General features: G+C 44.1%; 1 protein-coding gene across 5 annotated transcripts in view; it reads left to right on the top strand.

Moving 5' to 3' along the window:
- ABLIM3 (actin binding LIM protein family member 3) overlaps positions 1-24,570 on the top strand; it is a 189,184-nt gene that overhangs the window by 163,971 nt on the left and 643 nt on the right. For 2 of the 5 annotated variants that reach the window (XM_083181969.1, XM_083181970.1), the window contains exons 14-20: positions 1,520-1,648; positions 4,484-4,548; positions 13,799-13,940; positions 15,991-16,020; positions 16,903-16,961; positions 17,913-17,973; positions 19,672-20,205. In XM_083181969.1, coding sequence (XP_083038095.1) covers positions 1,520-1,648; positions 4,484-4,548; positions 13,799-13,940; positions 15,991-16,020; positions 16,903-16,961; positions 17,913-17,973; positions 19,672-19,733 — 548 coding nt within the window. In that variant the 3' untranslated portion in view covers positions 19,734-20,205. Of the gene's footprint in view, positions 1-1,519; positions 1,649-4,483; positions 4,549-13,798; positions 13,941-15,990; positions 16,021-16,902; positions 16,962-17,912; positions 17,974-19,671; positions 20,206-21,996; positions 22,078-24,570 lie in introns of those variants that run through there. The other 3 variants (XM_083181972.1, XM_083181971.1, XM_083181974.1) reach the window with 2 other exon arrangements.

The following is a 24,570-nucleotide window of genomic DNA, read 5'->3' as shown; positions in this document are numbered from 1 at the left end:
AGAAAAGATTTACTGTTGGTGCGAATTATAAAAAAATGTGGAATACAAGATCACTGACAATCTCCCTCAATCTGGGGCTCCATGCAAGATCTCATCTTGTGGGCTATCAATGATCTCAAGAATGGGGAGGAATCAGCTCAGAACTACACGGGGGGCCTGGTCAATGACTTCAAGAGAGCTGGGACCACAGTCACAAAGGTTACCATTAGTAACACAGTAGGATGTAATGGTTTCAAATTCTGCAGCACCCGAGAGGTTCCCCTGCTTAAGCCAGCACATGTCCAGGCCCGTTTAAAGTTTGCCAGTCACTATCTGGATGAGCCAAAGGAGGATTGGGAGAATGTCATGTGGTCAGATAAGAGCGAAATATACATTTTTGGTATAAACTCCACTCGCCATGTTTGGAGGGAGAAGAATGATGAGTGGCATCCCAATAACACCATACCCAATGTGAAGCATGGGGGTGGAAACATCATGCTTTGGGGCTGCTTTTCTGCTAAGGCAGTATGACTGATCCGTATTAATGAGAGGATGACTGGGGTCATGTATTGTGAGATTTTGATCAAAAACCTTCTTCCCTCATTAAGAGCATTGAAGATGGAACATGGCTGGGTCTTCCAGCATGACAACACATCGCCCAGGTAACTACGGAGTGGCTCCGTAAGAAGCATTTCAAGGTGCTGGAGTGGCCCAGCCAGTCTCCAGACCTCAACCCAATCGAAAAATCTGCGGAGGGAGTTGAAAGTCCGTGTTGCCCGGCGAAAGCCCCAAAACATGACAGATCTAGAGAAGCTCTGCATGGAAGTGTGGGCCAAAATACCTGCTACAGTGTATGCAAACCTGGTCAAGATCTACAGGAAACGTTGACATCTGTAATAGCCAACCGAGGTTATATAGTTTTGAGTTTAACTTTTTGATTGTCCAAACATTTATTTTCCGCAAGAATATACAAATAAACTGTTTGAAAATCATACAATGTGATTTCCTGGTCCCCCCCCCCCCCACACACACACACACACACACACACATTCTGTCTCTCTCAGCTGAAGTGTACCTATGATGGAAATTACAGACCTCTCTCATCTTTTTAGGTGGGTCAACATGCACAATCGGTGTCTGTCTATATATGTGTGTGTGTGTGTGTGTGTGTGTGTGTGTGTGTGTGTGTGTGTGTGTGTGTTATGTATGTGTATATATATATATGTATATATATGAATTTGAAGTGAGGGTAACAGAATGTTCTATTGCACACATATATAAGAATAATAGTGTATGATGAGCACAGGGTACATTTACTGAGATGGGAGTTCTATTGAAGATGGCATGTGTCCCATAGCAACCAATCGGATACGATCTATTATCTTCTAGAAGGTGCTTAATAAATATAGTAGACTATGATTGGTTGCTATGGGCAACATCCCATCTTCACTGGAACTGCCATCTTAGTAAATGTACCACACGAAGTGTGAAATTAATAAGACGTCTCCTCTTTATTTATTACCCTTTTGTATTTTATTAGACGTTCCTGTTGAAGCAACCAAAAGCAAAACAAGTGAGGATCTTGCCCAGTCCCCCAAATATCTCCCTGCATACACTGCCGATCCTTATTACCAGTCGGAGCCTGAGTATTGGATGTACTCCCCGAAAAGTAAGCAGCACCTTATTAGAGGTCGGTCACTATATTACAGCTATTGGCAGGACTACACTAGTAGTATATGAGAGCTATTCCATAGCTGCACTGGTTGTATATGAAAGTTATCAGTTTCATAAATAACAAATAGAATGTAATAGCTTTATATATAACAGGTGGTAATGTTATGTGTATAATGTTTGTATACTACGTGGTATGCGATGGGGTGATTAAGAACTGTTTTTTGAAACCCCCATGGTGGAGAGGTGAACGATGGACTTGGCTGCAGCAGGGAAATTAATAATCTAATCGGCAACAAATGTCTGCCGCGCACAAGGTTGAAATCTGTTCCAATTATTCAAGCATCTCTATTAGCATGTTAAAATAAAGTAGAACATTTAAAGTAAGTTATATCTGCCTTTGAGTGAAACATAATGGAAAAAGAGTGGGTGGAGCGCTAGAACATGATTAATTGGTTACAATTGATATACATAAGCATAAAAAACGTTTTATTTTAAATGAATAGCGTGCAATCGCACTAGGGCCCTTATTCTAATTCGGACGGTACGGCCCGCGTGCGGCCGTACCGCCGATGTTTTTATTCTGCACATGCGCAGAGGTCAATCTGCGCATGTGCAGCCCCCTTCGCCGCAGACGTATTTCGTCCGCCGCAAAGGGGGCGTATAGGGGCGTGAGGGGCTTCATACCCTCATTTCCCTATGTGTACGCCCCGCGTTTCATGGGCGTTCCCATGCAAACGCGGGGCGTATGCATGGTAATGAGGGTATGACGCAACTCATGGGGGCGGAAAGCTGACGTCGCCGGATGTCAGCTCTCAGCCCCCATACAAGCTAGCACACGGACGATTGTCCGTGTGGTCTCAGCTTGCGGGAGCTGCTGGGGCGTGCGGACCTGCCTTCGATGGTCGACGACCATCGAATGCAGGGGGCAGCTCCCACCATGGTGGAGGCGTACGCCTTCACCATTTTTATGCGGATCGCCAGTCGTCCGTGTACGGACGGCCGTGGCGATCCGTCTCGTGGGCGGGGATTGGTTTGTGCGGCCAGAGCACCGTGTGCGGCTCTGGCCGCACCAACCAGAATAAGGGCCTAGGTATGGTATAGAATTTAAAACAGATTGATACACCAAATGGTAACACATATTGCACAAAATCTAGTAAATTCTATGTAAAACAATGTCAGGGAGCACCTGCTAATTTTATTGGGTGCTTTTGGTCTGATCTCCACCCCCTCCCCACCCTCACTTTGGAGACATATTCCATCTTTGCTTTACTTGGGCTAACAGCTGCAACATCTATTCGGGATAAAACCACGTGCATACTGAGGATAACAACTCCGCATTATCGTTGAGGATTCCCCACATTCCAACAGGGGCTTACTCCTATCCTCCAGCGTGATTTTAATCCGGCAAGGTTTATGGACCCACTTACCTTCCAGCTTCATATGGACTGACCCAAGGATAATGCAATACCCACAAAACGTCTCCCTACCCCAAGGGCTACAAAACGGGACTACAGACCAATAAGTATCAGACCCATCTATTTTATTACCTATCAGTATTCTACATTGTTTTACATAGAATTTACTAGATAATTGTTACCATTTGGTGTATCAATCTGTTTTATATTCTATACCGTACCCAGTGCGATTGCACGCTATTCATGTTTTTTATGTTTATGTATATCAATTGTAACCAATTAATCATGTTCTAGCGCTCCACCCACTCTTTTTCCATTGTATTTCCCTTAGGGGTTGACACCCCCAGTAGGAACAGCTTGACAAAACCACCCTATTAGGCGCCCATTAACTGCAGGCCGCAAAGCTAACAGTTAATCTTTTTGTATTTGAGTGAAACATACCAACATGGTTTATTGTAGAGATTAAAAATTCCAGTTTGCCATAAGGAATATCACATAGTGTAGGCCACTGTACTTTGGTACCAACACTCATTCCATACCTCTGCCACCTGAGGCCGTTGATACATCCACAGGAACGGGTAACCAAGGCAACATATCCATGTCATGAGGGGGCGTGGTTAAACACAGGAGGGGAGTATCCAAACATAGGCATAGCCACGCCCTCTCTGATCAAATCTTCGGCACTTTGCAATACTGTGTACTGCAAAAGAACACATTTGTCTTCCTCATTAAACAGTTGGCCCTGATCACTTCTACAGGACTGGGCTTGTGATTGGCTGATTGAAGATGCTCTACTGACACTGATAGGTGCTTTGGGCCTGATTCAGAGATGTACACTATCTTTATGGACTTGAGTCATTATCAGCTGGCTGTGCATGCACCAAGGCTGCGCAATGTCACTTGCAGGAGGTGGGGGGTTTCTTTAAAAAGTGATTGACAGTCAGGGACCATTTGGGGAGGGAACCTGGAGTGGTAGCAAAAGTTTACGCAATAGGCACCAATAGGTAATATGCAGTTTTCTGTCATGATGGCTTTTTCTCTTTGATTCATTACAGATACCTAATATAGCAGTGTAAATAAATGCCTTGCACTTTGGAATATTTGTGTAGTAGTCTCATTGGAATGATGTGCCTTAAAGCAAGTATTAGCATGCTAGTGGTAAATCCCAATCCTGCTATATATCTGCATATTTCCTTATTCCTCTTCCATCACTATGCCCTGGAAAGAAATCTAGGGACCATTTCAGTGACTAGAACCAGCATTATAAATACAATGCTATGATTGGAACGGCCTGGAGCTGTTGTCACCCTGAATAATGCATCCAAGTCACCATTACTTCAATAATACCATTGTTCTACGGCTTATGGAAACAAGAGAGTACAATAACCTCTTTCTTTGTCTCCGTTGCTGTACAGTGCCTCGAGCGCGGAGATTCTCATCAGGAGGAGAGGAGGATGGGTTTGATCGAAGCATGCACAAGGTATCAGTGTTATGTTTGCAATCATGTTATTTAATAAAGTACCTACTGTAGTTTATGAGTAAGGATTTTTTTTCACTCTACTTTCACAAACATGTTCCATAGAAGGACAACTTCTATTACGGGCTTAGAACCTTATATAGGTACATTTAATTGTTAACAAAAGCGTCCATTTTTAAAGTTCAGAATAACTTTTATAGAACAGTGTTTCTCATTGGGCAACTTCAAGATTCTCTGATCTGCTGCTGCCTTAGGAGGCAGCATCGGACCTCGTGAACATCAGCCATCTGCGTAGCCTTCAGGTTACGTTTTTACCCCTAAATCAGAGGCTTTATTAACCCCTTCCCGACATTTGACGTACATTTACGTCATGGTCGGGAAGCACTTCCCGACACATGGCGTAAATGTACGTCATGGATTTAAACTGTCACCGCGTCTATAGACGCGGTGACAGTTTCAACATGTCTGCTGTCCCTGACAGCAGACATGTCCGTGCATGCCCCGGGGGGGCTGCGATGCCGCCCCCCCGTCGGCGATCGCTGTGATTGGCTGTTCAGTGTGAACAGCCATTCACAGCGTTTTCCTGTGTCACCGGCGAATAACGTTCGCCGGTGACACGGGATCAGAGGTGATTGGTGCTGTAAAGTACAGCACCAATCACCGCGGGGTGTAAGGGTGACACTGGTGTCACCCCACCTCACCCCGCCCGCCCCCAAAGGCCGTGATTGGTCCGTCGGACCGACGGACCAATCACAGCCAAGGAGGGAGATTTAAACTAACGGTGACTGCACTGCAGACGCCATTCCGGTCTGGAAAGCGTGCAGTGCGGTCACCGTACCCCCCTGCCGCCATACTGACCAGAAATACTTGCTGCAATACTTACCTGATCGCTGCTGATTGCTTCCTGGATCCTGTGCAATAATTGTGCCATACTGTGATATTGTGCTGCTGCACTGTATTAGTATTAGCTAGATAGATAGAGAGATAGATAGAGATAGATAGAGAGAGATAGAGAGAGATAGAGAGAGAGAGATAGAGAGAGATAGAGAGAGATAGAGAGAGATAGAGAGAGATAGAGAGATAGTGTCAGAGAGTGCTATATTTTGTGCTGCTGCAGTGTGATATAGTTATAGATAGAGAGAGAGAGATAGAGAGAGAGAGATAGAGAGAGAGGCCTACTGACAGAGTGCTATATTTTGTGCTGCTGCAGTGTGATAGTTATAGAGAGATAGAGAGAGATAGAGAGAGAGAGATAGAGAGAGATAGAGAGAGATAGTGACAGATTGTGCTATATATTTTTTATATAACTGACTGCTGCCCCCTCCTTTTGTGCTGATCAGTATAAATTAACTGATCAGTAACTTTTTGGGGGCGCAGGTTTTTTTTTATATATAGATATACCTGTGAGTGCTGCTGCTGCAGTGTCATAGAGTGTTAGATAGTGTTAGATAGTGAGAGATAGAGAGATAGAGAGAGATAGTGATAGAGAGTGCTAAATTTTGTGTCTGCTGTCCCCGCCTTTTGTGCTGATCACTATATCTGAGGTGATCAGCAACTTTTTTGGGGGTACAGAGGTTTTTTTTTTTTTATATATACCTGTCAGTTGCACCAAAGGTTGTGCACCTGCTGCACCTCACTGGTAATCAGTGTCGCATCACTGATCACCTTTTTTTTTTGTGTGTGTGCTGTGGGGTATTTTTTTAATTTTTTTTTTTACACACACTGTGATTTTGTGGGTGTCCTGTGGCCGCTGTGCGCTGATCAGTGACGTACATCACTGATCATCTTTTTCGGCACAGGGTTGATCTATTTTTATTTATTTTTTTTTTTTGATCAAATTCCTGTTGCCTTTGAGCGCTGTTCAGTGACAGACGTTACTGACCAACATCTGTGCTCAATTTTTGGCGCAGGACCTTTTTTTTTTTTAACCCCTTCCTTTTTTTTTTTTTTAACCCCTTCATTTTTTTTTTTTTTTAACCCCTTCATTTTTTTTTTTTTTATTGGTATAAAGCATTTTTTTTTTTTTCTGCACCACATACACACTACACACTACATACCCCCCGGATTGAAATAAAGTTTGTGCCCCCCCCTACACTATACACGTGTTGAAACATTTCACTACCGGTAACACAAAAATAAAAATGGCATCCCAAATGTCCTCCCAAATGTCCTCCCAAATGTCCTCCCAATCATCCAGGAGAATGTATTCAGTGGAGGAGGCATATGCCATGCTTGCTTCTGACTCTGACACAGGCAGTGATGCAAGCGGGGAATTTGAAGGATTTGCCTTAAGCTCCTCTTCCTCCTCTGCTGATGAGGGACCCCCTCAAAGACGCCCCCGTAGATCAGCTGAGATTCCCCCCCCAATAATTGATCTAGTATGGACCCCACCACCAGACAATTTTGAGCCCCAGGTTCCTGAGTTTTTGGGCATGCCAGGAATCCAATTTGATTCCACAGGTCTCAGAGAAATTGACTTTTTCAAATTATTTTTCTCTGATGATTTTATAAATTTAATGGTGGACCAAACTAATTTATATGCCCAGCAGTTTATTGCTCAAAACCCCACGTCATCATTTGCTAGGTGGACCCCTGTAGATGCAGTAGAGATGATGACGTTTTGGGGTCTGGTGTTTCATATGGGCATAGTAAAAAAGCCAGAAATTAGGCAATATTGGAGTACAGATGTTCTGTACAGTACTCCATTTTACCGTATGGCCATGCCCCGGACTCGATTTGAGACAATTCTTAAATTTATACATTACACCGATAATGCACAGTGCCCACCCAGAGATGATCCCACCTTTGACCGGCTATTCAAAGTCAGGCCGGTCATTGATCATTTCAGTGCCAAATTTGAAGAGGTGTACATCCCTGAAAAATTTATTTGTATCGACGAGTCCCTTATACATTTTAAAGGAAGGATTAAATTCCGCCAGTACCTTCCCAGTAAGAGGGCAAGGTATGGCATAAAAATGTATAAGCTGTGTGAAAGCACCTCAGGGTACACCCACAGGTTTAGGGTTTATGAAGGGAAGGATTCAAGAATTCAACCGCCAGAATGCCCCCCCTCCCTCGTAGGTGTTAGTGGGAAAATTGTCTGGGATTTAGTGCACCCCTTCCTGGATAAAGGTTATCACCTCTATGTGGATAACTTTTACACTAGCATCCCCCTGTTTAAGGCCCTTGGTTCAAGAGGTACAGCAGCTTGCGGTACTGTGCGCAAGAACCAAAGAGGCCTCCCAAAAACGCACATTGCCCAAGTAATGAGAAGGGGTGAAAGCAGGGGAATATGCACCGAAAATATGTTGTTGGTCAAATATAAGGACAAGAGGGATGTCCTTATACTGACAACAATTCACGGAGACAGTACCACCTCCGTCCCTGTACGAGGTACCAGTACCCACACCTCCAAACCTAATTGTATCCTGGATTACAATAGGTACATGGGCGGAGTGGATCTTTCAGATCAGGTACTGAAGCCGTACAGTGCCCTGCGGAAAACAAAAATCTGGTACAAGAAGGTGGCCGTGTATATCATCCAGATGGCACTGTATAACGCTTACGTGCTATTCCGTTCTACCGGCCAGAGGGGGACATTTATGCACTTTCAAGAGGAAGTCATAAAGGGCCTAATATTTGGGAACCAGCAGGCAGAGGGCCCCAGTACTTCTAGTACTGGCCCCCGTATTGTACCAGGGCAGCATTTTCCTGATGAAATCCCCTCCACTGGAAAAAAGGGCAGGACACAAAAAAGGTGCAAAGTTTGCTATAAAAAGGGAATAAGAAAGCAAACTATTTTCCAGTGTGACACTTGCCCCGACAAACCCGGCCTATGTATAAAGGAGTGTTTTAAAATATACCACACATCTATGGAATATTAGGTTCATCATTTCACCGTGCTTCGGGGGTCTTGCTAATGCCACATAGCACCCACCATTCATTCCACCAGAATCTGAGCCGCAAAATCCAAAAATCACTCCTTCCCTTCTGAGTCCTGCCATGCACCCAACTGGTATTTTTTGGTCACATGTGAGGCATTGCCGTACTCGGGAGATATTGGGGCACAGATTTTGGGGTGCTTTTTCTCCTTCATTCCTTGTGAAAATGAAAAATTTTGAGCCAGAACTGCATTTTTGTGTAAAAAAATGTAATTTTTCATGTTCACTGCCCAGTTTTATCATAATTGGTGAAACCCCTGGGGGTTTGAAATGTACACTATACCCCTAGATGAATTCCCTGAGGGGTGTAGTTTGCAAAATGGGGTCACTTGTGGGGGGGGTCCACTGTATTGGTGCTTGGGGGGTCTTGCTAATGCGACATAGCACCCACCATCATTCCACCAGAATTTGTGCTGCAAACTCCAAATATCACTCCTTCCCTTCTGAGTCCTGCCACTTTTTGGTCACACATGAGGCATTGCCGTACTCGGGAGAAATTGGGGCACAGATTTTGGGGTGCTTTTTCTCCTTCATACCTTCTGAAAATGAAATATTTTGAGCCAGAACTGCATTTTTGTGTAAAAAAATGTAATTTTTCATTTTCACTGCCCACTTGTATCAAAATTGGTGAAACCCCTGGGGGTTTGAAATGTACACTATACCCCTAGATGAATTCCCTGAGGGGTGTAGTTTGCAAAATGGGGTGACTTGTGGGGGGGTTCCACTGTATTGGTGCAACATAGCACCCACCATTCATTCCACCAGAATCTGTGCTGCAAAATCCAAAAATCACTCCTTCCCTTCTGAGTCCTGCCATGCACCCAACTGGTATTTTTTGGTCACATGTGAGGCATTGCCGTACTCGGGAGAAATTGGGGCACAGATTTTGGGGTGCTTTTTCTCCTTCATACCTTCTGAAAATGAAAAATTTTGAGCCAGAACTGCATTTTTGTGTAAAAAATGTAATTTTTCTTTTTCACTGCCCACTTGTATCAAAATTGGTGAAACCCCTGGGGGTTTTAAATGTACACTATACCCCTAGATGAATTCCCTGAGGGGTGTAGTTTGCAAAATGGGGTCACTTGTGGGGGGGTTCTACTGTATTGGTGCTTGGGGGGTCTTGCTAATGCGACATAGCACCCACCAAAATTCCACCAGAATCTGAGCTGCAAAATCCAAAAATCACTCCTTCCCTTTTGAGTCCTGCCATGCACCCAACTGGTATTTTTTGGTCACATGTGAGGCATTGCCGTACTCGGGAGAAATTGGGGCACAGATTTTGGGGTGCTTTTTCTCCTTCATATCTTCTGAAAATGAAAAATTTTGAGCCAGAACTGCATTTTTGTGTAAAAAATGTAATTTTTCATGTTCACTGCCCACTTGTATCAAAATTGGTGAAACCCCTGGGGGTTTTAAATGTACACTATACCCCTAGATGAATTCCCTGAGGGGTGTAGTTTGCAAAATGGGGTGACTTGTGGGGGGGTTCCACTGTATTGGTGCTTGGGGGGTCTTGCTAATGCGACATAGCACCCACCAAAATTCCACCAGAATCTGAGCCGCAAAATCCAAAAATCACTCCTTCCGTTCTGAGTCCTGCCATGCACCCAACTGGTATTTTTTGGTCACATGTGAGGCATTGCCGTACTCGGAAGAAATTGGGGCACATATTTTGGGGTGCTTTTTCTCCTTCATACCTTCTGAAAATGAAAAATTGTGAGCCAGAACTGCATTTTTGTGTAAAAAAATGTAATTTTTCATTTTCACTGCCCACTTGTATCAAAATTGGTGAAACCCCTGGGGGTTTGAAATGTACACTATACCCCTAGATGAATTCCCTGAGGGGTGTACTTTGCAAAATGGGGTGACTTGTGGGGGGGTTCCACTGTATTGGTGCAACATAGCACCCACCATTCATTCCACCAGAATGTGTGCTGCAAAATCCAAAAATCACTCCTTCCGTTCTGAGTCCTGCCATGCACCCAACTGGTATTTTTTGGTCACATGTGAGGCATTGCCGTACTCGGGAGAAATTGGGGCACAGATTTTGGGGTGCTTTTTCTCCTTCATACCTTCTGAAAATGAAAAATTTTGAGCCAGAACTGCATTTTTGTGTAAAAAAATGTAATTTTTCATTTTCACTGCCCACTTGTATCAAAATTGGTGAAACCCCTGGGGGTTTGAAATGTACACTATACCCCTAGATGAATTCCCTGAGGGGTGTAGTTTGCAAAATGGGGTGACTTGTGGGGGGGTTCCACTGTATTGGTGCTTGGGGGGTCTTGCTAATGCGACATAGCACCCACCAAAATTCCACCAGAATCTGAGCTGCAAAATCCAAAAATCACTCCTTCCCTTCTGAGTCCTGCCATGCACCCAACTGGTATTTTTTGGTCACATGTGAGGCATTGCCGTACTCGGGAGAAATTGGGGCACAGATTTTGGGGTGCTTTTTCTCCTTCATACCTTCTGAAAATGAAAAATTTTGAGCCAGAACTGCATTTTTGTGTAAAAAATGTAATTTTTCTTTTTCACTGCCCACTTGTATCAAAATTGGTGAAACCCCTGGGGGTTTTAAATGTACACTATACCCCTAGATGAATTCCCTGAGGGTGTAGTTTTCAAAATGGGGTGACTTGTGGGGGGGTTCCACTGTATTGGTGCTTGGGGGGTCTTGCTAATGCGACATAGCACCCACCAAAATTCCACCAGAATCTGAGCCGCAAAATCCAAAAATCACTCCTTCCGTTCTGAGTCCTGCCATGCACCCAACTGGTATTTTTTGGTCACATGTGAGGCATTGCCGTACTCGGAAGAAATTGGGGCACATATTTTGGGGTGCTTTTTCTCCTTCATACCTTCTGAAAATGAAAAATTGTGAGCCAGAACTGCATTTTTGTGTAAAAAAATGTAATTTTTCATTTTCACTGCCCACTTGTATCAAAATTGGTGAAACCCCTGGGGGTTTGAAATGTACACTATACCCCTAGATGAATTCCCTGAGGGGTGTACTTTGCAAAATGGGGTGACTTGTGGGGGGGTTCCACTGTATTGGTGCAACATAGCACCCACCATTCATTCCACCAGAATCTGTGCTGCAAAATCCAAAAATCACTCCTTCCCTTCTGAGTCCTGCCATGCACCCAACTGGTATTTTTTGGTCACATGTGAGGCATTGCCGTACTCGGGAGAAATTGGGGCACAGATTTTGGGGTGCTTTTTCTCCTTCATACCTTCTGAAAATGAAAAATTGTGAGCCAGAACTGCATTTTTGTGTAAAAAAATGTAATTTTTCATTTTCACTGCCCACTTGTATCAAAATTGGTGAAACCCCTGGGGGTTTGAAATGTACACTATACCCCTAGATGAATTCCCTGAGGGGTGTAGTTTTCAAAATGGGGTGACTTGTGGGGGGGTTCCACTGTATTGGTGCTTGGGGGGTCTTGCTAATGCGACATAGCACCCACCAAAATTCCACCAGAATCTGAGCTGCAAAATCCAAAAATCACTCCTTCCCTTTTGAGTCCTGCCATGCACCCAACTGGTATTTTTTGGTCACATGTGAGGCATTGCCGTACTCGGGAGAAATTGGGGCACAGATTTTGGGGTGCTTTGTCTCCTTCATACCTTCTGAAAATGACAAATTTGGAGCCAGAACTGCATTTTTGTGTAAAAAAAATAATTTTTCATTTTCACTGCCCAGTTGTACCACAATTGGTGAAACCCCTGCGGGTTTGAAATGTACACTATACCCCTAGATGAATTCCCTGAGGGGTGTAGTTTGCAAAATGGGGTCACTTGTGGGGGGGTTCCTAACTTTTAGCATGTTATGGTGCCTAGAAACCTACATGGTGCCTAAAAAATAATCTCATAAAAAGGAGGCTCCAAAATCAAGTAGGTGCTCCTTCTATTATGAAGCCTGTGGTTTGGTCACCGTGCACACTAGGGCCACATATAGGATATTTATGAAAACAAAAGAATTGGGGGAATCAATTTTTAGTCACATTTCTCTAGTAAAATGTACTGTGTTCCTTAGAAAAATGTATTAAAATTGCAAATCTGCAAAAAAAAAGAAATTTTGAAATTTCACCTACACTTTGTTTTAATTCCTGTGAAACACCTAAAGGGTTAACAAACTTCCAAAATGCTGTTTTGAATACTGTGAGGGGTGCAGTTTTTGAAATGGCATCATTTATGGGGGTGTCTCACATACAAGTCCCTCAAAGTCACATCAGAACTGAACTGGTCCCTAAAAAAATCAGTGTTTGAAATTTTCTTGAAAAATTGAGAATTTGCTATTCATATTGTAAGCCTCCTAGTGTCCAAAAAAATTAAAAGGAAGTTGAAATAATGATGTCAACATAAAGTAGACATATGGTCTATGTTAGTTATTCACTATTTTGAGTGGTAAGATTATTTGTCTCACAAGCAGAAAATTTAACATTTTGCAAATCGCTAAATTTTCCATTTTTTCACGATATTTTGGTATTTTTCACAAAAAAACACAGACCGTATCGACGAAAATTTACCACTAACTTGAAGTACAATGTGTCACGAAAAAACAATCTCAAAATCACTGGGATAAGTAAAAGCAAAAAAAAGTTATCCCCACTTAAGTGAGACATGTCAGATTTGAAAAAAAGGGCTCTGTCAGGAACGCAAAAACTGGCTCTGTCAGGAAGGGGTTAAAGAGAAAGGTATCAGAGCGAGTACCTTGTACAATATGCAGGGTATCAGTAGAGCGAGGGAACGGTATCAGAGATTGAGTACCTAATACAATATGCAGGTGACAATACCACATCATTAATAGACAAGGTACTGGCACATGTTATTGTTTTCTTTAATTTTTTTCTTATTAATCCATTTTTTAATAATTGATTTGGTATTATACTATATTATTATTATAGTATTCCTTTGTCATTATGGGTAGAAGTTACCTTTTAAAAAGAGAACAAATTAAATGTATAAATACCCTATGTCCAGGAATTACATTTTATATCATACAGTATATACTTATAGTTTATGCTTATATTATATTAAAATAAATAATAATTATTTTATAATGTGCAAATATGAATGGGAACGGGAGAGTATAAATGATAAACTTCCACTGTAAATTAGTATTGTAACAATAAAGCAGAAGATATTTTCGTGCCCTTTTTAATAGAAACAAATGATTAAGGAAATCTGTTTCTGCTATTAGGGTTAGTGCCCCTGCATATAGTGTACCAATGGGCACCTGCTCGTTCTGCTGTAGGTCTGTCTGTACATAGCAGGCTGTACAATGGAACATAATGTACCTTGTGTTGTAGCTTCAGGGCGGTATTGGGAGAATGATCCTGAAGGAAGAAATGAAGGCTCGCTTGTATGCTGACTCCTGGACACCACCGCGGAGCTCGGCAGGCAGTAAGGAGGCTCTGCACACTGCTGGATATGATACGCCTCTTAATGGATGTAAGCATCAAAGCATACAGTATAAGGGATTAGTCCATGTGTCAAAGGTGACTCGGTGTATTGTGCGGTGTGGTGCATTTATGGTATATGACACTTTTCTGTTATATGAGGTGCAACATCGGATTACATTTATATAGTTATACAGAAACACACATATGCACCAGCTTCCGAAACACAGCTGTAAATGTTGTGTTACCGACATTTACAGTAAATACATTTAACCCCCGGATTACATGATTAAATATGACTAATAATATTATTTTTGACCAACCATTTTCCAGGTCCAAAGCTTTTGTGCCTGGGATTTTTCTTTCTTTCTTCCCTTATCTTCTCATCTGTCTGCACACTTTACCCCCTCTCTGTTCCTACCCGATTCCTTGTCTCTCCCTCTTTTCCCATTCCCCTATCTCTTTGGTCCCCAGACAGAAAAAAATAATAATGTACCACACATAAAAAAGTAGGTACCACAGCACCCCCATATAAATACTGAGAGAGAAGCTCCAAGTCCTTCCATACCCTCAGCCATGGCAGTCCAGTAGCTGCCTTAGGGGCCGATTTATTCCCGTTCTTTTGGGTCCCAATTGGGCCGAGCCGTTCACTCAGGGAAGGGAGAGCTGGGGGCGGCAGCAGGGGAACGCACCGTGGTTTATATGCGTCCCTATAAACTGGAAACACAGGCGTGGCAATGCCTGCTTTGAGTGGGCAGCTGATGGCACATTTCCGCAGTTACAGCGATCGGCACTTTGGCCATCCCTGGCATACTGTACTGTATGCAGTTATTTAGCGTTACAGCATTTAGAGGTCCTGATAAAGAGTCAGCAGATGCATTGATGAGATACTGTCCTTTGTTGTTTTTCTGATGGTTTATTTGGCACAAGGTTCACAAAAATGTGCCATTCCAACTACACAACAAGGCACAGATCTGTCAGAGGAACACATTCTTGCTTTTTAGGAGTGTCAGGTCTGGCAGACCCATGTGAGTGATATTTGGAAGTGTCACCTTTGCCAGTGCTATTTGGAAGTGTCTGTGTCCCAGTAGAAATGAGAGGAGAATCTCCGGTAACACAAAACCCCAGATTTATAAAACTCCCAGAAAGATGGTTACTTGTTACTGGTCCTCGGACACTCGTCATACAAAGTGTTTATCATCAGGCAAAGCTTCTGCACAGATGAATGTCAGTAAGGGAGATGGGCACATGGTTAGGGATATTTGCACATCCTCCTCTGCATTCTTTGCTGCTTCAGAAATACCAAAACAATGTACAAAGCTTGAAAACCAAAATATTTACTGGGAATAAGATGTCAACTAAATCATGTATACGGCCAAATGGTGTCTGATATCTCACTATCAGTTGATACTATAAACATATTTGTTGAAAAACCAGGCACTGCAAATCAAATCATGTAGCTGTTGTGATGTCCCTATTGCAGTCTACGTAGAACCATGGCCCTTATTCTGATCGGTGCGGCCCGATCAGAAATATGCGGTGATGTCCGTCTTGGCGAATCCCCGCCTTCCATACGGATCGCCACCTCCGTCCGTATGCGGATATGTGGCGGTCCGCATGAATGTGGACGGGGATACGCCTCCTCCATGGTGGGAGCAGCCCCTGCATTCGATGGTCGCCGAACATCGAATGCAGGGCCGCACGCTCCACCAGGTCCCGCAACACAAGACCACACGGACACTTGTCCGTGTGAAATCTTGTATGGGGGCGGGCAGCTGACATCCGGCGATGTCAGATGCCCGCCCCGTACCCACGCGTCACGGCCTCATTACCATGCATACGCCCCGCGTTTGCATGGGAACGCCCATGAAACGCGGGGCGTATACATAGGGTAATGAGGATAAGTAGCCCCTCACGCCCCTCTACGCCCCCTGTGCGGCGTATAGAGAATCCTTGCGGCGAAATCGCCTGCACATGCGCAGAGTGACCTCTGCACATGCGCAGACGATAAACATCGGCGGCCCGTACGCAAGCGGGAATATCCGCACCGATCAGAATAAGGGCCCATATCAGTAATACAGTTTGTTATTCTTCTCTTCTAGCGCCCAACAGGTGTTATCTTGCTGATAATGGTGAGTACAGTTGTTCTTTTAAATTAAAAAAATGAATTATGTTTGCCCTTGGATACTTTACCATCAGTTTGCATAACCCCGCTGTTCCATTCAGAAACCTATAGGCCACGCACTTGGTAGAACCGATGGATGGATGGATGCATATGATCTGACCTATGTTGGTATCTTTACACTACATTACTTTACTTGCAATAATGTAATCCATACTGCACATTATAAGGGCATGCAGCAGTGATCAGAGTAGTCACAATGGTCCCTGCCCTTGGCCATTTGAGTAAAGCTCAGCTTATACAGACTGGCTGTCAGACCTGCTCTACTAGGGCCAGGAAATGTGGCTAAGGGGAAACTGAGAGCAGTCACGCGGGAATCGTTCTGCATATGTGCCGACCCACAAACATTGGAGATGTACGTGTAAGGTTGGCATATACAGTACCTCTGAATCAGGCCCAAGATTATATATACTGGGGAAAATTACTTACACGTGGGAATACCGCCGATCCGTAGTACGAATGATACGACCGGGATCGGCCGTATTCCAGGGAAAATACGAATTGTGAATAGGGCACATTTACTAATGTGCCGTATTCACCTCATTCGTATTTTCCAATGGCATAGCCGTTCGTAGCCTCTCCCATCCAATCAGCAGCGGGCACCAGTATGGTAAATAGAAATAATCCAAATGATTGGTTTGTGTATATATTGAAGAACACTCCTGCAGCATTACATATCTAAATAAAAAAGAAGTCATTTAGGCCAGTGTGCCATGTTTATGATAGTTTGCATTAGCACAATGTACAGTACACATTGAAAGAATGAGAAACATTTATTCTATTGCTATATTTTAATACTGAGACTCAAATTCATTCTTTTTGTATATTTCAGATCCCCTGATTTCCAAATCTGCCTCACTTCCAGCATACAGGAGGAACGGACTGCACAGGGTACAGTATAAATGTTCTTAGGAATGCAGTTATGTCTGGACACTGCAGCACTGCAGCATTAATCTAGGATGAGGCAATTAACATTAATTTGCATTAGAAAGGTAGTATGCTAATGAAAATATTAATTGTGTCAATACTATTATTATAAGTTAAATGGTAAAGTACAATGAGCACTGCGTAAATGAAACCTTATACCCCTTTCCCACTGCAGCTCTTAAACGGTATGTTGCCATTTTTTTAGCCTTTTTAAATGGGTAGAGCTGCAGTGGGAAAGCTCCATGGTTCTTTACCCGTTTAAAAAATACCGGTGAGAATGGGGCTTAAATTATATTCCCTGGTACCTGCCCTGCGCCCCCCCCCCTCCCCTGGTACCTGCCCTGCGCCCCCCCCCCCCTCCCCTTGTACTTACCTGCGTGGGGGATCCGGGCAGCGGGGTTCGCACATTGCTGGGGAGGCAGCAGGCTCCGGCATGGGCACGGTACTTCAGGTCCCTCCCTGCGGCTGATGGATGCTGGGCAGTGGGGAGGCAGTGGGGTCCATCCCGCATGGACATGGTGCTGGTAGTGCAGCGGGGTCCATCTGGGGTCCGAGCAGTGCCTGCGGCTGATGGGAACTAGTAGTTCCCACTATGCACATGTGTAATGAGCGTAGTGCATATGTAATGAGCGGCTCAGGTTTGGCAGTGGGAAAGCAGCATTATTGTCTTTCATCTCTTATAAAGCAGTTGACATGTCGCACTCATCCCTGCTGCGATCAGCGTGCACATTCTCGAGCGTTGCACTACTCACACCCCGGCGTGTATAGTCGCTGCAGTGATGCATGGGTCTCCAGGTTCATTAGTAACTTTGCTGACTACATCGCTATGAAACAGCTTAAATAAGGCATTTTCATTGAGTTCTTTGGCATTATTATTGCTGTAGCCTAATATAATATATACTGTATTTCTTTCAGCCGCCCAGCACTGAGCTCTTCCACTATGATAGTGCCAATGCTGTCAACTGGGGCATGCGAGGTAATTGTTATTTTCATTTTTTATTTTATTTAAAATAAGTAATAAAGGTAGTGAGCATAATCATTGTCTCCATAAGAATATGACAGTTTAATGGTTATGAGACATCAAAGTACTCTACAACACTATACAATATGATCAGGGATGGACTGGGGCTTAAAGTAGGCCCTGGCATTCTACCCGAGTACATGGCTGTGGTACACAAAACCAGGGGGACATGGCGACATGTCCCAGGTGTGCGCGGCGGATAACGGGAGTATGGTCACACTTTACACCCCATCTAAGCATGCTGGCCAAGCAGAGCACTGGGAAGAAGGGTTGCTTCACCAAGTCTTCACACAACTGCACTGCCCATCAGGCCGGTCCAGCTGTGAATATAATAAATAAACTGAAAGATGAGGTATAGAAGTCACTGCTTATGTGAGCTTACAGTCTAATGAAAATGGACATACAGGGCTAATACAGGCCTAGGAGCACTGTAAAAGCGCTGCAGAATATGTGCGCTATATAAATAACTGCTAATAATAAGTAAAAACAGAAAACAAATATGCATCTTGGCAAAACCATGTTACACTGCAGGTAGGGCAATTTAATAATGTACAGAGAGATGTAAAGGTGAGAAGTGGTGTGTGCACTCAATTGTCTCATTGTCAATTTTATTGTATAAGTAAAGATGCCAGGTATATGTTTAGTACGGGCTAATACAGTCATGCACATTGCACCCTTCGTACCTAATCGGATTTGCCCTTTTTGGTTCCACTCCTAACCTTGCATGAGCGTTACATCATTTACCAAGAGTCAGGGTTTCTCTAGAGAGCAGCAACAGATAAAATATGGTGGAGAATTGCTTACAATGCTGAAGGTTATTAGTCATTTATACAGGAGGTAAAGCAAAATGGAGTGAACGAGTCACATTGTAACTTGTAAGGATACCAGATCTAAATGTGTGGTGAAATATGCGGCTCTATTTGCACCCATTCTGCTATTTCGTTTTCAGGAAACTATTTAAACCCCTGGCATATAGAACTTATATTATGCCCCTACCACCCCTAGTACTTGTCAGCAAGTTATACTAAATTGAATCAGTTGATGCCATAACATTAAAACATTGAGGAATACAGATGTCTTCAATCAATTGATTTATAACTTGCTAAGTAGTGGTGGGTACAGCAGGAGTAATACCAGCAGATGATTGGCCAGGGCAGCGATGATGCAGGAGCACGCATCATCGCTCACTGGTAATCGCTGTCTGGTACACACTTGGCAGCTTTTGAGATAAAAGCCGCTGAAACAAGTCAACTGAGCTGCTTTCATCTGACAGGCGGCCAGTGGGTATGGTGCAAACTAGTCTACAGTTCCTTCTGCTCATTTAATAAAGGAAACAGTTGTAAAGTATCAAACTATTTATACAACTAAATGCAATATATAAAACTATACTCAGTCCTGATAACATTGTACGGTGAGTTCAATTGCATATACGGTAACTGTTTTTGCATAAAATGACCACGAATAATGCAGTATGGACCTCCAACAAATATCAGGGTTAATCAAATACTGTATAAAGTTTTCACTTTATTAGGGAATGATTTACAGATTCTAAAACCCATATTACTTTTTTTGCTATTTCAATATGTGTTATCTTTCTGTGTGGTTTACTCATTCCTCCCATCTAACTGCTTCACTTTCCTCCCTCTTCTGCAGAGTACAAGGTGAGAGGACCCACAATCCCTCGTGGAATAAGAATCCCGTTACCATGGCAATGAGCAGTTACTCACCACCAGATGAATCTGACTTGTTTTTTTTTACATGTCCATTCAACCAAAGTTCCTTGAACCTTCTTCATAACCTGAATGGAAATCACTACCATTTTACCCCCACCTCACATTGCTTTGTGGTTGATCTGTTCATTGAATAAGTAAATTAACCCTAACATTTTCTTAGTTTCCGCTTAGACTGGCACTCCCATATATTTTGTAATATATTAGAATACATATATAGTAAAAGCACTCTAGTCCTCACCCGATTAACATTGATTGTTTCTTCCTGTGTGTAATATGTCTGACTCCATCGTACTTATCAGACCTGCACTTGGGGGTATCTTATGTACGTGCTATTGCATTACAGTGCATTGCCTCATTTTATACAATAAGCTAAGCTTGCTGCAGGTCTCTGGCTTACTGTATGCGCACAGTTTTGTCAGGATGTTATATGTAATGAAGATGACTCTATGGGCCAAATGTAATAGGGTGAGAGTTTCAGAAAGTGAGAGATTTTGGGAGAGTTTTCCCATGATTTTAAAAGCAGCAATCAATTACATGGCAAAATCAACCTGGTTTTGGAGTGTAATTGATTGCTGCTTTCAAAAAAAGGGGAAAACTCTCCCAAAATCTCTCACTTTCTGAAACTCTCACCCTATTACATTTGGCCCCATAAGTCATTTGCAACTGCTGGAGAGGTCCAGACTGTCTAATATCTTCACTTTTTTAAATGTATTTAATAAAATTTGTTTTTAGGGGAGTTTTTTGAGTTGTGAAACAGCCAAAAGCTATTAGGGGTCAATTCAATTAGCTGCGACTTTGCAAAAATGAAATTGCATAGCAAACTTGTATAAGTCATGGCAATGTACTGTATGCACCCCCAGAATGCCAGATTAAATTCTACATGGCAATTTGCAGGACCCGTGGGGAACCGTCCTGTGCCACAAAAAAAGTGCCAACTGAGATAACAGGAACAAATAGAAGGCCATTATTCGCCATAAGGAAAGTACTAGAGGTTCCTAAAAGGTGTCAAATGGATTTTTTTTTCTAATTTGCATTGATACCTAACAGGAGTTTTTCAGCAAAATTAAAGACAATATTGTGGTACACAAAAAGTCTACAAAGTGATTTTTCTACATTTTTAGACAAGTGCATGGGGTACTTGTGTAATATCACGGCGTCGGCGCGCGCAACGTAGTTGGCGGAGTCAAAGCTATGTAGTCACATCTACGTATAGTCAGCGTAGTCGTAGTAAGGCAGCTTGTAGTGTAAAGTAATGAGTAAAGCAGCTGGCGTCCACAGGGTCGGCAGACCAGCGCACCCGACCTCTGTGGACGCCCTGTGGTACATAATACTTGTATCACGGCGCTGGCACAATGCGACAAATAAATTGAAGGAACTTGTTTATTATCACGGCGCCGGTGCGCGCAATGTAGTTGGCGGAGTCAGAGCAACTACAGTACATAAACTACTTAATGGGCACTGTGATAATACACAAATAGCGCTTAAAACTACGCTGGAGGGACTGCCGCTGCTGTGCTGAAGGGACACTTCGCTGAATAGGACAGTACGTAAACTACTTAACGGGCGCCTTGATAATACACAAGTACCGTGCATGGTTATTAAATTGAGTTCTGCACTGTGGGGCTAATTCCCACAGTGAATTCCCTGTGGCCAGCTTAAGATGCCACCACATAAAATCCCACCTTTGCAAATGAATGTGCTCACTAGCCAGAGATTTACTCGTGGTGTGATGAAAAAAGGCATATCTTGCCTGTTGCTGACATCACACACCCTCCTCTAAAATGCTTAGGAACGCCTACCATTTTCCTAGGTGCACCTAGCCTTTTTTCTGGCACGCCTGTGTTTTTCTTAGCACTCCCACTAAACTATCGGTTACCACCCGAAGATGCCTACTTTCTGTCACTCACCTTGCAAATGGAACATTAACAATATCAGCTGCGGTACCCGATATTGCATGTACACACTGAGTGATATCAGTAAACTAAATCATTCAGTGATGTCACTGGGACCCGCTGAACATGAGGGTCATTTGGCTATATAGCCAAGTTGAACTGCATGTTCAGAAGACATCAATCATTGATAACGACACATGGAAGCGTGCATCATTAATGATATTGAGTGAACAATATCGATCAGAAGGCCCTTTCTGAGGGATATTGTGAACAATATCCTCTAGTGTGTATGGGGCTTACTGAATTGGAGTACATACTGTATAATACACATTACATCTTTTCTCATTCAACAGATCTATCCATATGAATTACTCATGGTTACCACAAGGGGGAGGAGTAGACTACCTAAAGATGCAGACAGAACTCGCTTGGAAGTAAGTACAGGAGGAATGTATGTGTTGTACAGAAGAACTAATGTACCGAGAGCCTCTGTGTCATCACATACTGGGGCAGATGTATGAACCAGCGTTAACTGCTTAAGTAGCACTTAACGCTAGTAAATGGGGTTTTTTACGTGTTGTGCACATGTATGAAAGGGGCTTTTAACGTCCCCCTGAGGCAGCCCTGAACTTAACGTTCAGGCGCTGTCCTCCTGCAGCCTGCTTAAAGTTATGAGCTTTTACGTCGCAGGCAATGTATTATTGCCTTCCCCGACGTTAAGCCCGCTGTTTCTTTTCGCCATCCTCAGGCTGGCGTTAGGTGGTTTTTAACCCAACCCAACCCCCCCTCGCTATAGCTTACGGAGCTATCCGGCCACCGCCGCATCTCCTCCCATGCCGACACCAGTAGACAGCATGTTGCTGCTGCCGGCTGCCCTGCACCTCTCCCCCCATTCCATTTATTTAGTTTTGCCGTTTTTTTTTTGTTGCTCCTCTTCCCCCCTTTGATCAGCCAGCATGCCGACAATTGTCTCCTGTCAGCATGCTGGCACCGGCGGCTGTTGTCCCGCTCCAGTCCCCCCCAGCTCTCCGATCGCGCACTGTAGTGACCCCGCTGTTTTAATATATGTGCCGCAGGAGAGCGGGGATGCGGCGGGAGGGTTGCCAGAAATAATATTTAAAACACCGGGCGGGCGCCGGGCAGATGCTGCTGTCTGTACTTGGTAGCGGAGAGCCGGAGACGCGGCGGGAGAGCTGTCACCTCTGAGAAATCACATTCAAAATACCGGGCGGCCGATGATTGGCTGAGAGCTACCAAGTACAGACAGCAGCATCTGCCCGGCGCCCGCCCGGTGTTTTAAATATTATTTTTGGCAACCCTCCCGCCGCATCCCCGCTCTCTTGGGGACCCTGCGGCACATATATTAAAACAGCGGGGTCCCTACGTGCTCGATCGGAGAGCTGGGGGGGAGGTGGGCGGCAAGCTGCGGACATGAAGCCGGTGGCAGGATGTAGGTAGGTGCTGATGTGGGCAGGAGGCAGAGGGGGGGGGGGGAGCAGCTGCAGAGGCCAGGAAGGACAGGGTACAGCTGCGGCAGCCAAAGCGGCTACAACGTGTCCCGTTGATGGAGCCACTGCCGCGGATCCCCCTTATGTAGCTGCGGCTGCGTTTTCCCCTGATGTAGCTGCCACCGCTGGTCTTCTGCTCCAGAGGAAAGGGGACCTGCGGTGGCAGCTACATCAGGGTGATCAGCGGTGGCAGCTCAATAAGGTGGACCAGCGGCGGTAGCTACTTAAGAAAGACCGGCGGTGGCAGCCTCATAAGGGGATGTAAGTTAAAAAAAAGGCAAATAAGGAGAAGATGTGAGTTAACGATTAACGTTACTCACTAACAGCAGAATGATACATTAGGGTGAAATCTGTCCCTGCTCCTGAGCGTTATGCCAGGAGAAGTGGGAAACGTTAGATTTCACCCGTTAAGGGGAGATTGATACATCTGCCCCACTGTAACTGCTTTGCTGCTTGCATGTATGCTGCTACACATTGGTATGTGCGACAAGATGGCATGTTGTGATAAACTGTATTTGTAATGGATTATCAGGGCATTCCTGCGGGGAAGGATCTTGTTGCATTTTTTAGAAATGCCCGCACAGCTAATGGGTGAAATGCCTTTGCCTAGACACACATAGCAATGTAAACATTAGGGTCAATGTGTGATCCTCGCATCTTACCGAACCAACCAGAATGACCCCCATAGAGCAATACCAGTGGCCTCACAGGTAAGAAGACACTGTATCAGTCATATAAAGTTTTAATGCCCCAAATCCTGCTGATATAAACATTAACCTAAGGTTAGAGCTGTCCCTAGATCTGGATGCTGTTTCTATTGAGAAGTGGCCTTGATCATACCTCCCAGCATGGTGGTAGTGGGCAGTTGCCAAAATGGACAGAGCATCTGGTGGAGGGGCAGGAAAAATGCGCAGCCAATTGCCGTGACCCTCTCCTCATTTCTGTCACTTTAAGGGTGTGCCCAGTGCCATCTGAGCAGCCCCTGACTCCCCTCCCTGAACTAATAGATGCCACATGGAAACTATTTTGTTATCACCAACTGCCCCCACTCGGGAGAACTGGACCGTGTCCAATTAGTGCGACTGTCCCACAAGGTAAGGCATTGATGATTCACCCATGCAGGATCAATTAGATCTCCCCTTCTTATATTACTTTCACATCGCAAAATGCAGGTTCGCACCCTGCCGGTACCTTGATGTCATCCGGGGGCACGGCGGGGAGTCGGTGTGTGTCATCGGGATCGGACTAGGAGGCAGCGTTTAGAGCGGGCGCTGCTCCAAGTGCTGCCTCCTACATAGTGTGAACGGAAATGGGTCGGCCCGTTTAACCTGTTTACACCGCCAAGCAACACGGCAACGAACCGGCAAGAACTCTGCTTTTTTACCGGTTCGTATTGCCATGTTGTTACCTGTTTAAGGG

The sequence above is a fragment of the Crinia signifera genome, chromosome 4 (genome assembly GCF_055691185.1).
Source record: "Crinia signifera chromosome 4, ASM5569118v1, whole genome shotgun sequence".
NCBI lineage: Eukaryota > Metazoa > Chordata > Amphibia > Anura > Myobatrachidae > Crinia > Crinia signifera.
This window is presented reverse-complemented; position numbering and strand designations above follow the sequence as displayed.